General features: G+C 38.5%; 1 protein-coding gene across 2 annotated transcripts in view; it reads left to right on the top strand.

The window, feature by feature from the left end:
* LPIN1 (lipin 1) overlaps positions 1-13,271 on the top strand; it is a 37,548-nt gene extending 24,277 nt beyond the window's left edge. For both annotated transcript variants that reach the window (XM_008943328.1, XM_008943329.1), the window contains 6 exons: positions 1,381-1,529; positions 3,239-3,325; positions 6,490-6,642; positions 8,466-8,580; positions 12,193-12,296; positions 13,102-13,271. In XM_008943328.1, the coding sequence (XP_008941576.1) occupies positions 1,381-1,529; positions 3,239-3,325; positions 6,490-6,642; positions 8,466-8,580; positions 12,193-12,296; positions 13,102-13,261 (768 nt within the window). In that variant the 3' untranslated portion in view covers positions 13,262-13,271. The remainder of the gene's footprint in view (positions 1-1,380; positions 1,530-3,238; positions 3,326-6,489; positions 6,643-8,465; positions 8,581-12,192; positions 12,297-13,101) is intronic.
* Positions 13,272-13,930: the final 659 nt, after the last annotated feature.

Here is a 13,930-nt window from a genome sequence, read left to right as displayed (position 1 = left end):
TGGGGTTCAGAGATTGGGAGACAGGGATCCAGTTTAAAAAAATACCAAATTAAATTCCAGAGTATGTGTTTGTCACCTAAATAAGCATATTGGAACCACATCCTTTTTGTATTATGTAAATGTGTATACGTTAAACCACAGACCTTTCTTTGCTTTTTTATTTTATTCTCTCCTTTCCTTTCCCTTCATTCACAGGGAGTCAGTCACATTTCACATAAACACAGGTTTTCTGTTAGTAACTTTTGAAAGAGTTGCTTGTGAATTTACTCTGAGGCCAGGCTATTAATTTCTTTGGAGCCAGTTCTCTTCCTCTGTGACAGGTGTTTTACGTTCTGCACATTCCAGTTTGATCTGGAAACATGGGCTACTTCAGGGAAATACTTTTTTGTTGTCTTATCTACAGACAATTGATTTTCTGAAGGAAACGCATACAAGGCATATGGCATTAAACAGCCCATCACTCACTGCCTGAATAGTTTGTAAGAAATGTGGATTTTTTCCTGAGAAATAGGATGTGTTGGTAATTTTCTTTAGCAAACAAAAAGTAAGGGTTACATGAATATATTGATACTTTTCAGATTTAGAAAAATTGCAGAAATTAGCTGAAGCTAAAACTACTTTTAGATTGATCTTGTGATGAAACAGTGAGTGAGATTCATCAGTTACCCATTAGTGATTCTGCATTCTCACCTCCTTTTCACGTTTTAACTAATAGGAAAATTACAGTGAAGTATAACTAAGAGAAAGAGACACTTAAATCCACTCTGTTAGGTTTTGTGAAAATGAATAGTCAGACCCACAGTGAGAATCAAATCTCTTGCCCAGCATGTTGCTTGGTGACACAAGAGACAGTGGGAGGGAAGGGCGGGGAAGTGGGAGAGTTAAGGAAAGCTGGTGGAGACTGAAGGGCAATAGGCCATATAATACCATGGGTGGGTTGTTGTAGGAGAGCGATTTAATACCATAGAACACCAAACTCCATATAAACACTCTTGATTAGAGCTCATGGAACTCCTCGTTACCCACATTTCTCTCTGCATATGTATTTCTTTCTCAGAATGGAAAACTCCCATAGATAGTTGCTGTTCCTTAATCTGTTATCGTTTCTGTGAACTTTTAGGTCTTGGATTTATTTTATTTTTTTTTTTATATCTCTGACCATGAACCAGTTTTTGGTTGGTTCATTTGTTCTGCTCTATAAATCAATGCCTAATGTAACCACACAGGGGAAACCTCTGCTGCCCTTACTGCCTTGAGCAGAGCTATTGTCTAAATCTGATTCAGTGTGACCAAGTCAGCGGTCATCTGTGACTTTGTGTTTGCACTGTGCCAGTTTCACATGCTCCGTTTGTTGATTATCTTGCTGATAATGTCTTGCAGAAAAGCTTAAAGCTCAAAAATGGCCCCAATGATGTGACCTTTAGTGTTACAACGCAGTATCAAGGCACTTGCCGCTGTGAAGGCACCATTTACCTTTGGAATTGGGATGATAAAGTTGTTATTTCTGACATTGATGGAACAATCACACGGTGAGTTCATGAGCAGGGAGAGGCTTTATCTGTGAGGGTAAGTTGTCTTTTGGACTAAAGGAAAAAGTATCCAACAGGATATCTGAAGTCACATAATTATTATATTCTAGTGTATTGGGCAGGGTGGTATTTTTTTTTTATTTGGCTTTCAAACAATGCAAGAATCACTGGCCGAAATCTTAATAAAGACACATGCCATATGTGCCCATGGTTTGTCACCTGTTGATGTTTCATGATAATATTTACTATTGAAGGACCTTTGCAAAATAATCAGCTCTTTGCTGCATCACTCTAATGAAGTATGCTGGCTTCATTAGAAAGAAGAAACACTTGAATTCTGCTTTAAAAGGCATTACTTGAGTGTGCCAGTGAAAGCGCTTATTATTTAGAAGAAAAAACTCCAAAATCAGTGTCAGGATTGGAATTTGATGGAAAGTTTCAGATTACTCCTTTGGTTAAAACGTGTCATTTTGGAGTGACCAAAGTGATTCATTCACTTGTTGATTTTTATTTATTTCTTTATTTGACATTGGGGAAACCAATTGTGTATGGAACACAGAAACACATAATAAAAATGTAAGCATTGTCTTTTGACCTTTTAAAATGAAATGCTTAGATTTGTTTCAGAATCAATTTCTTTCAAAATCCAACTTAGCTGTATTTAATTAGAAAAAAGAACAAGGCAAAATAATTTCCAAGAGCAATCTGGGATGAATTAAAATACTTGATTTAAACTGAAACTCTTTTCTTCCATGTGATTTGTCCATTGTAGGGCAAACTTTTTTTTTTTTGTGCCAATACAAATTAATATCCACCCTGCTTTGTTGTCTTAAGTTTCAGTAAAGTGAATGGGATCTATTCTCTCTGCTGTTGAGCTGACCAGAGAGATATCCACCCTGCTTTGTTGTCTTAAGTTTCAGTAAAGTGAATGGGATCTATTCTCTCTGCTGTTGTAACCAGAGAGTTACAGAATCACTTTATCTTACAAGACCATTGCAAATCCATCCTAAGCCAGTGCCCAATGTTTTTCTCTTTGAACATGCAGGAATTCAGGTGTGGGTTTCTTGCTGCGTATCTGTATAATGCTTAGTCAAGTGGGGTGCTTGTTAGTTTGAATTTCCAAATGTTACTATAGTGTAAATAATTTTCTCTCATGTAAAATGGGAAATACATTGAAACCAGTATAAGTATTTCATAATACTTTTCTATGTGACCAACTTCTAGCTTTATGTGGAGAAGTTATTTTGAAGTAAGCATGAATATGACTTACCTCGTGCTTGCAAATTCCCACAAACTTCCCTTATGGCTGGATGTGGTTTCTTTAGAAAACATTTATTGTAAGTCTCAAAAAGTATGCTTAGTACTGGCCAGCCTGCTACCCAGTTCTGATTTTGACAGCCTATATGCTGTAACTTTGATATTACACTTCCATGTTGCATTATGTTTCATGAGCTTATCCGTGCAGACAAGTCCTGGGGGACAAGAGTAATTAAAATGACATGGCCAAGGCTGGGCATGCCAGCCCATCTCAGAAGAAAGGCAAATAAAATCATTCTCTTCTAATTACAATCAGTACCTTACAGAAAACCTTATTTTCCTTTGCTGCTAGCCAAGTAAGTTAGCAGAGACTGTATTAGCCTCAACAATTATTATAAGTATTGGTTTTGGTTTATTATTCAGTTCAATTGTATTGTTTTTCCTTTATTCAGGTCAGATACTTTAGGTCATATTTTACCGACTCTTGGCAAAGACTGGACACACCAAGGGATTGCAAAGTTGTACCATAAAGTGAGCCAGTGAGTATTCAGTACATCTGTTCATGCATCTGTGGCTTGTTTGTGTTTATTCATTTGCACATAAACATTAAAATTGCTCTAGGCTTCTCTTAACCTATAAAAGTGGCAGTTTCATCAATTTCTTGTCACTTCAGTGATGCTTATGCAGTGTAAACATCTGCTGTATGATGCAGAGCAAACCCTGCTTTGTGCTATCAAAACCAAAAGGCCCTTATCAATTAGTAGTGATTGCTCTTCCAGCCATCACAAACATATAGACACTGTTAGTTCTAAAAACTGTAGTCATTTGAGTGAGTTGTACAGTTGCAGCAAGTGGAACTTTCCTGTAAACTAGGGAGTTGCCAGCAGCATTAATTTTTAAGATGCTAACCCACCTTCCCTTTCCTCGCTGAGGACAATGTGAAATGCATAAGAACAGTTTAGCTTAGGGTGGTCACTGTAGATGGAGTTCTTGCTAAACTTGACTCACCTGGAGTCATGGGGGGATGGAATCTAAAAAAAAAGGGAATGAATCTGTCTGGGGGAGATCCCTCTCTTTCCAGTGTGTAGAAGGGGAGTTTAGTGAAACGTCTTGGTCTGGAACTGTCTCAACGTTAGGCTTTTCATCTTAAAGCACAGCACAGTGTCTTGTCTTGAGTAGAAATGGACCCACTTCAGATACTTACTGCTAATATTCTTGATTTTTTATTTATCGTATAAATAATGATGAGCTTCAAAGACATTGATGATCCCTGCTTACTGTAGGGACTAGATGGCGTTTAGGGGTCCCTTCCAACCCAATACTTTCTGTTTCTATGACCTGTACTACTGATGATTGTACAATTTATTTAGTTATTCCCACGTATGAGTATTTGTTGTTATTCCATTGTTAAACTACAGCGTTAGGAAGGATCAGTCTCAGAATATTTTTGTGTCTTTGGTTAATTTTGAGAGTAGGTGATAAGTAAACATTGCTTAAAGTGCAATCTAAAGGTATTAAAAGCCAGTAAGACATGCTGTGAAGAGCATGAGGAACAGGCTTTTACCTGGCAACACCAGGCTGAGCTGCTGTCTTATAGCTCAGTAGTTGACCTGCACTAGTGACTGTTGGTACACAGTAATAAATATCTTCTGTGCCACTGTGGGTGGAAGGACCTGGATTCATTGTGTTTACTTGTGACTTGTATGCTCCATGTAATCTGTGGAGAAAGACAGTCATCTTCAAAAAATGGCTCAGGATACCTGGTATCTAATGATGTTTTGAAAAAAAATATTTGTTCCATTAACTATTGAAGCAGTCTTGGGCAGTAGTATATCAGTTGTGCTTTGGGGCAGTTAATGTTAAGAGGGAGAGTGTCATGGTGTGGTCTAGAACAATGTATTAAAAAAAACAAAAACCCTGGGCATTACTTGTGACTTGTACACTTCATGTAATCTGTGGAGAAAGACAATCATCTTCAAAAAATGGCTCAGGATACCCGGTATCTAATAATGTTTTGAAAAAAAATATTTGTTCCATTGAAGCAGTCTTGGGCAGTAGTATATCAGTTGTGCTTTGGGGCAGTTAATGTTAAGAGGGAGAGTGTCATGGTGTGGCCTAGAACAATGTATTAAAAAAAAAAAACCTGGGCATATTTCCTCTGATATTAGTGAACAGGAGAAAAATAATCAGACCAAGTCACATGGGGTGATGTATGGGAATGCCCCTAGGTGAGCAAGGTCAGTGCAAGAGTACAGGTGCATTGTTGGTTCCCTCAACACACTTTACAATGTAGTCAAGCCATTGTGTGCACTAGAGGTACAAAGACAGAGTGTGGTGAGTTCTGTGATCAGCAATTGAGAGAAAAAAGGAAATGAAGAGAAAAATGAATTGATGTCTGAATGGGATCAAATAAATTATATGACTTTTACAAGGAAGACAACTGATTGCTGTTTGTTGAGGTTGATATTTCTGCTTTAAACAGAAAATAAAGTTAGTTTTCTTTCATTATGTTAAATTCAGCTGTTCTTACATATTCAAATTACCATAAATGTTTGAAGTGCTTCTGGTACACATCACAATTGTCCATTTAGTTAATCTGATTTGCTCTGTGTACTAGTTATATGCTAAGGTTTGTTTATGGCTTTTGTTTTACATGGATGATGAATTATAAATTAGGAATGAAGGAATCTAAATTATGCCAGAGATTTGTCTGTGCTTTTATTCTCTATAGACCTACATGGTCACAGAAAAGGCAGGACAGCCAGGGAATTCACATGCTGAACAATATTTAGTTCTGTGTATAACCTCTGCATTATGTTTGGTGAAAACATTCTTTATTTTTTTTAATTGCAGTTGTTATTTCTATGCCTGCCAGCACTGTCAATTGTTAGGGGTTTGGTGATGATAAACATAGAAGAAAAAAATAGATTTGAGTCATATTGTTTTTCAAATTACCAAGTTAATTACGTAGTGGCTAGATATTACAGCTGAACACCATCTAAGTGTTCAATAGTTAGATTTAATGGTCATGCGTGCACTGAATACAATATATCTTTATTCTATGAACAATAACTTCTTTATGGGGTTTGCAAAGTAAATTGCTATTAAGTTGGACTAACATAATTGGAATCTTTTCTGTCATGAATAGAAACAAGGGTAACCTGTGACTTCTGCCAAAGCTTTTATTTCAGTGTCAAGTCAAAGATTACTTCTCATACTGTGATTTGCAGTTCAGATTTGCTCTGACTTGAATATGTTACTGCTGCACACAGAGTAGTTGTTTTTTGCAGAGGCCCAAGAGACAGGATTACAACACTGTTAATATAGCAGAGGCTATTACACCATTGTCTGCTTTATGCCAAGTGTTTTCCCCTTAACAAATGTCATTTCAGTTAATTCTGAGGAGTGTGGTTTCACTGTGCAGGGGTGGATAGAAGACCATAGCAGTCGTAAGTTGTGGGGAGACCAGAGATAAATGAGCCCTCTTTAGGTGTAAATCACTAACTGCAGTGGAGCTAGATAGATTTTAATTGTCCAAGTTTCTGGCATAAATATTTTTATTCCTTTTAAGTAAGTCTAGGTTAAATAAAAGTCTGCTTAACAGTCATGGTTTGATTCATGTAAAAATAAATCCACAAAATTGTTAATGTCAAAATACCTCCTTTGTTTTTGTAGTAAGTTATTCTTTTACTTCCATTCACAGAAATGGGTATAAATTTTTGTACTGCTCAGCCCGTGCCATTGGAATGGCAGACATGACCAGAGGGTACTTGCACTGGGTCAACGAACGAGGAACTGTGCTGCCTCAAGGGCCAGTGTTGCTGAGTCCAAGCAGCTTATTCTCAGCTTTTCACAGGTAATGGAATTTCACTTTTGTGCAGAAAGAAACTCAGAGGTTGGTGGAGGTTAAATTCTCAGCTTTTTTTTTACGGGAATGCATGAAAACATTCATAATGTTTGGGGTTTTTTCTTACATATTGATGCAAAATTTAATAAAGAAGAAATTTTGTTAGGCCAAAATTCAGTAGATACTCACATTACTTAGTTTATCTCTGAAACATGCCTCAATATACATCTGTGTTCACTGTTTACTAGCAAGCACTGCTTGTTGACCTCAAGTTTTTAACATGATATATTAATATTTAACTGTAGGAAAAAAAGGTTCACATATTAATAACTTTCACTCTAGTCATGACTTGTAAGGTGTTCCAATTAGCAGAAGTCTGTTTTCGAGGAAGAATATTTCTTGGTGGGTTTAGAAGAAGTTCATGTGAAAGTGAAATGAACTTTTCATGTTACTAACTGCATTGTGATATTCTGCTTGGACAGTGCTCTTCTTTCTAGGTGTTGAACTGTAATAACTGAATAATAATGGCATAGATTATGAATATCATACCTTCTTCCTAATTCAGTGAAGCATGTGAAGTGATTACTGAAAATATTTTAAGCTCTTAAGAGCTGCCGTGACAGGATATATTCATTAGAATTTTTAATGGAAGGTTGTTGATATGTTCTTCTGATTGAGTGACATGCTACAGGCTGTCTCACCAGTCATGTTCTAAATATAAGAGACTGGTGGTATTATAGTGCACTTCTTAGGCTGATTAAATAATAAATGCAGTGAAAGGGTAGTTACTGTTATCTTCTGGTCCTCATATCTAGAAATATATTTAAAGTAATACTCTTTTTGGTATCTTGTTTAGACTAAAGAATGCCCATCTTTCACTGTACACTGTTGTAACTACTGTGATGTGTGGGCAACAGATAGCTTTGTTGTTACCATAGAGGGAGTCATTGTGGTTTTGAGAGCTTTTGAGATCAGGTGTATGTGAGAGTGAGAAAAGATGGTTTTATTCCTCTTCTACGCATTCCCAAGCTCTGTGATTTACAGATGGAGCTGCTGTTCCAAAGGGCTGTATTACTCCTGTGAAGTTCTCTGCTATTCACATCTTCCTTGACATATGTGTTGGTGCTAGGATGTGGGATTCTGAGCTTCTGAAGGGCTTTTGTGTCATGCTGGCGTCTCCCTACGTTACGGGAACTCCAGACTCTACCACCTGTTCAATCTCCTTGCCAAGAGAAGCTGGTGTGGAAGGGCTTTTGCCTAGAGATGAGAACTTCTCTGTTCATTAATGAATTCTGTATTCTGTAAGGAGCAACTGAAGAGAAATAGAGGATTCCTTAACTTCTGCTAATTAGCAGTGATGGAGAGCCCTCACTGTAGAAGTATTTTAGTAGGTGGGGGTGCTTCTGGCACATGCGATAATTGCAATCCTTTAAAAAAAATATATACATGATGAAGGCTAATATAGTCTATGAATCATTCTGCAGTTCTCAGGAAGCAGTTTACTTGATGACAATCTGTTTTATTAGTCCTTATTTAGCAGGTACTGCTTGTAATCAACTATCCTTGCTCAGTAGACATCTCGGCAACATAGTATTTGATAGAAGTTCCCTTGTTTTAGAGGATTTATTTACTGTGACCATTATGTAAGCTCGCAAATACTATTTTTTCTTCATGGGCACTATGTTTTCCAAATGAAGATTTATTGGAGAAGGAGGTGGGGGGCAGCTCTGCAGGAGTATCTAGCTAGGTGAAAAATGTTGAATAAAGAAAATGAAATTATTTGTGCTGTATTTCATGTGTACCTATTCAGCCTCCCTTTTTTATCATTTCAGGGAAGTGATAGAAAAGAAGCCAGAAAAATTTAAAGTTCAGTGTTTTACAGACATCAAAAATTTATTTTATCCTAACACAGAACCCTTCTATGCTGCTTTTGGAAACAGACCTGCTGTAAGTAATAGCTGAATTTATTTCTGTTGAAGAGAACAGAAAGGTTGCTGTTATTTCATAGTTCTGTTACATGAAAATCTAGAATCTTTAAATACGAGTTAAGAATATTTTATTAGGCCCTGTGCAAAAGAAAATATAAAGCTTCTTCCTCAAAGACCTCGCAACATAGGATGCAGAGATGGAAGGGCAGCAAGGTAACTGTTATGTCTGCATAACTTAGCATGAGAGTAAATACTGGTTGAAACCTTAACTATGTAAAAGGAAGCTTGTCTGAAAACACTGATTTCATTTTACTTCACACTGATAGAGTGTCAGTGAGATTATTCTGAACAGACAGTAAAATTTTTCCAATGAATAAAGGTGGGACTTAGACTTCTAACTCTTAAGTACACTCAAAACAACTTGGATGTCCCCCTGAAAGCAAAAGGTTCTGCTTTGCATGCAAAGTAGTGCGTTGTTTGACACAGAGGGGCCAGTACTATTCAATCTATTCATCAGTAGCCTGGGTGAGGGAACAGAGAGCACTGTCAGCAAATATGCTGATGATACAAAAGTGGGAGGAGTGACTGACACACCTGAAGGCTGTGCTGCCATTCAGTGAGACCTGGACAGGCTGGAGAGTTGGGCAGGGAGAAACCTATTGAAGTACAACAAGGGCAAGTGTAGAGCTTGCATCTGGGAAAGAATAACCCCGTGTACCAGTATAGGGTGGGGACTGACCTGTTAGAGAGAAGCACAGGGGAAAGGGACCTGGGGGACCTGCTGGAGAGCAGAATGACCATGAGCCAGCAACACACCCTCATGGCCAAGAAGGCCAGTGGCATCCTGGGGTGTATTCAAAGAGGAGTGGTTAGTAGGTCAGGAGAGGTTCTCCTCCTCGTCTGCTCTGCCCTAACGATGCCACATCTAGAATATTGTGCTGAGTTCTGGGCCCCTCAGTTCAAGAAGGACAGGGAACTGCTGGAGAGAGTCCAGCACGGAGCCACAGAGATGACTAAGGGAGTGTGACATCTCCCCTATGAGGAAAGGCTGAGGGAGCGAGGTCTCTTTAGCCTGGAGCACACTGAGGGGTAACCTCATTAATGTTTATAAATATGCAAAGGGTGAGTGTCAGAAGGATGGAACCAGCTTCTTCTCTGTGACGTTCAATGGTAGGACAAGAGGCAATGGGTGCAAGCTGAAGCATAAAAGGTTCTGCAGAAACATAAGCAAAAACTTTTTCGCTGTGAGGGGGACAGCACTGAACAGGCTGCCCAGAAGGGCTGTGGAGTCTCCTTCTGTGAGGACATTTAAAACCTGCCTGGACATGTTCCTATGTGACCTGCTCTAGGTAGTCCTGCTTTGGGAGGAGGTTGGATTAGATGATCTTTAGAGGTTCCTCCCAACCCTGAAGAGTCTGTGATTCTGTGAAGGGAGGGCAGGTCTCTGTCACCCCTTTGAAGGCTGCATAATGGCATTATGGGCTTTTCTTACTTCCCAAGAATACTTTATGCATTCAGAAGAGGAAACAGTCTCAGATGCCAGGGCAGAGGTATGGACCTGGCATGTGGGAAGCCCTTTTAAAGTGTTAGTGTGGTCCAAGAGACTGTTCTGATCCAGGCAGCTAGCAGGCTGCCAGGCAGTCTGTGGATGTAACTGGGGTGTTAGTGTGGGCTATGGGCTTCTCCTGATGGACGTTGCATATAGCCACATTGGGGGGATGCGTATGTGAGGGTGGGGCAGTTCTGGGGAGTTGTGTGGGGTTTTTTTGTTTGTTTGTTTGGGGTTTGTTTGTTTGTTTTGGGGTTTTTTTTGAGTAGAGTGGTATAGAGAGTTTACTAATACGTAATCTCAAGAGACTTCCAAGACTGGGAATGAACTCTCACACTGTTTAATTGACTAGTGCAGATATCATTGTAGGTGCCTAAGGAAGGACTAAGAATTTGTTTCACTAAGAATCTTTGTAAGCATCCTGCTTTCAGAAGGGGTGTCCTGGTTTGGCATAGAACATTTTGGGAGGTCCCAACATGCCTTTCTAATGGGATTGTTTCTACATCTGTCTCATATTTTTTCTAGGGTTGCTGACATTTATGAGCAGTGACCTTTTCAGCTTCATCTTCTAGCAAATTATTTTTTTAAAAGCATTGTATCAGAGAGGACAGGAGGTCCTCCCTGTCCAATTGCTGTACTAAATTGTGTCATACGCAGCTTAGCTTCCATTGTCAAGCTACCTTTAGACATGGTTCTGAAATAATTTTTTAAATACTTTTGTGGGTTTGTATTATGGATGATGTCTACCTCTAGTTCTATTTTTTTTCTTTTGCGCTTCAGGGTAATAAAATAATTATTTTCATACATATTTCAATAAAATTTCAAGTAAAGCATGTTTCTAACGAAAGGTACATTTCTTTAGAAATTAGACTAAGATAAAGTTTTTAAAGATATTATTGGAAACTCACTCCTCTGATCGCTGTTGGAGTGCCACCTGCAGATGTGAGATGTGCGATGTGCCACTGACTTTGTCATTGCTTTCTCATTTTGTGTGTTGGTGTGGTTTGTTTTTTTTTTTTCTTCCTTCCCAGAACAAACTTGGTAAAATTTAAGTACTCATGGATATTACAGGTGTAGATAGTGCATGGACTGCCAGGGTGCTGAGTTCTTGAAGTGACCGCTGTTCACTTTTGTTCAGTTACTTAGGTTTTTTGGAAGTCTTTAGGATATAGAGATAAAAATAATCTTTATATCTTTATTAACATTCCAGTCTTTCACTTGGACAGCTTTTAAAACCATGATCTACTGGGAGGTGTCCCTGCTTATGGCAGAGGGGTTGGAACTGGGGGATCCTTGTGGTCCCTTCCAACCCTGACAGATTCTGATCTGTTTTAGCAGAGGACTTTAGAGCCCTAATGGCTCAATGGTTGGACTTGATGGTCTTGGAGGTCCCTTCCAACCTAAATGATTCTATGATTCTATGATTTATATTAGTAAAGTGTTTTTGCTCTAGTCTTCTGGGAGTTATTTTCACCTCTTCCTTTGTCATGCTTTGCTTCAGAACACGTCAAAACTTATTCATTCCTTTCCTTAACAATTTTAATTTCTTTACTTATAATTGTACTTCCCAGAGTTGCATCTGCATTACCTGCTGTGGGTCACTGCTGCTAGTTTGTCATATATTCCTTGCTTTCTTTTCTTTTCTTTCCCCCTTGCTCTGACAGGGAGTCAATATATGGACACAGCACTAATCTGAACTTGGGTGCTAAGAGATGTTTCCAGGAGTTCTAGTGTAGACAATGGTTATTACGAGTTCCTTTTCTCACCTTGCCCTTACAAACTAATAACTTTTTACATGTCAGTTGTGTTTTAACCTCTCCACACTGTGGCAAGATACTTAGTACGAGTACTTAATGTTATTTTTCTGTGAAAACAAGTTACTGATAAAATGAATATGGTTTTGATCAGTAGTTGAAACTGAAGTGGCAAACTCCTTACTCAACTGCAAGTTGTCTGTTTCATGAGTGCTTTGTTAGACTTTGTTGGTAACGTAGTGGAGAATTTCAGATATATAATCAGTAGGTAAATTTGGTACCAATACTGTGCAAATATAATGATTTTTCTTTTCTCTCTTGTGTTTAGGATGTTTATTCATACAAACAGGTGGGAGTTTCTTTAAACAGGATATTTACAGTTAACCCCAAAGGAGAACTTATACAAGAGCATGCAAAGACAAATATCTCATCGTGAGTAATCTCTTATCCCTAACACCTTATAGACTAAATGAATTTGCTGTTCTAGTTTGACTCAAATTACCCAAAGATGCATTTGATTTTACTAATGAAAGATTCTTCAGAACATTTCAAAGTAAGCTTAAAAAATGTAGAATAAAATTCAGACTTTTCACTGTCAGTTAAAATGCCACCAAAAAATGATAAAAAGAAATTAAGTATTTAGTTCAGTATGTTTCATCTACTTTAATAATATAAAAGAATTTTTCGTGTAAGATTTAGTCTTCATGAAGATTAGCTAGTTTCCTGAAGCCATATTCCTTTTCATGGTCTCTTCAAAAGTTCCTTTTCCTGGAGCCCTTATCTAGAAGACCCAGAAAACAAAGTCTCAAGATAGGGCTGAGAGCTTCCAGCAAGATGCTTAGGCACAGGAGCACCTAGCTCTGAATGGAAATGGCCTTTCGTAATGTTGAGAGTGTCCTTAATTGAAAGGGAGCCATATGGGTATAAAATATGAATAATTGATTGAGCAGGGAGCTGCTTTAGCCAACTGGACAGAAATGGAGAAGCAGAATGTGGGGCTTGAATATTTTAGCAGGTGATGTGGGACATCTGTTTCTTAGCAGGCAAGTATTACTGCTTAGAATGGATGGATTTCTTACCTGAACTGTGAACTCTCTCTGGAAACTAGGCACTGTAAACAAGTTTAGTTTTGTTCGTTTGAGGAGGGTGACGTGGCCATGCCTTAGTGTGGAACTTGTAAGAATTCAAAATAAGATCTGAAATGGTTCAGTGTTCTTTTTATTTCTCTGTTTTCCAGCTACGTCAGACTATGTGAAGTGGTAGATCACATTTTCCCTTTGTTGAAAAGAAGCCATTCTTCAGACTTCCCTTGTTCTGATACCTACAGTCAGTTCACCTTCTGGAGAGAACCTTTACCACCTTTTGAAACTCAGGATGTACATCCAGCCTCATCTTAGCTGCATCTCCAAACAGTTGGCTTGAGCTCAAAGAATGAGTTGTCTTGTATTGAGGAGACACCACTTGGCTTTTGCTGTTGACAGTTCAGCTGGAATCTGTGATGTTGTGAGCATTGTTTTCTTTTGCTGTGAGCAAATTTAGGAATGCTTTTTCATACTTAGTCACATTTCCAGATGACAAGAAGGAGTCTTACCAAGAATAGGAGCTGCGTTTCTAGCTCTTCACCCAGCTCCTCAAGTTGTGCCAAACAGTTTCATTATTTAAGGTCAAATAAAAGTGATGTTGGAGTTGCAGTGAAACATGCCATAAGGTCACAAAGTGGTTCTGTATCTTTTCTGTGTCACTGAAATCACCTTTCATCTCATCAGAGCCCCTGCAAGTAAAGGGAGCTGAAGGTGCTCACCACTTCTCATCTTCTGGTGGCATGGACAGAGGGACTGAAATACCTGTGTCAAAAATCCTTTCTCTGAAGGAGCAAATGATTTTTCCTCTTTCCCCTTGCTTGACCAACAACTGTTTAAGAGTTAATTACTGGTCTAGGTCTTCAGCTGCTGCACATCAGTGTAGCTATCAAAGCCAGCTGAGCCGTGTTGATTTATTCTGGCCTGTTGTTTTGACTTGGTAGCACTTTTCTGAGGAAAGAAATGATGTGTAATCTAAATAGAAAG

This window comes from Merops nubicus, unplaced genomic scaffold, assembly GCF_000691845.1.
Source record: "Merops nubicus isolate BGI_N331 unplaced genomic scaffold, ASM69184v1 scaffold3217, whole genome shotgun sequence".
NCBI lineage: Eukaryota > Metazoa > Chordata > Aves > Coraciiformes > Meropidae > Merops > Merops nubicus.
This window is presented reverse-complemented; position numbering and strand designations above follow the sequence as displayed.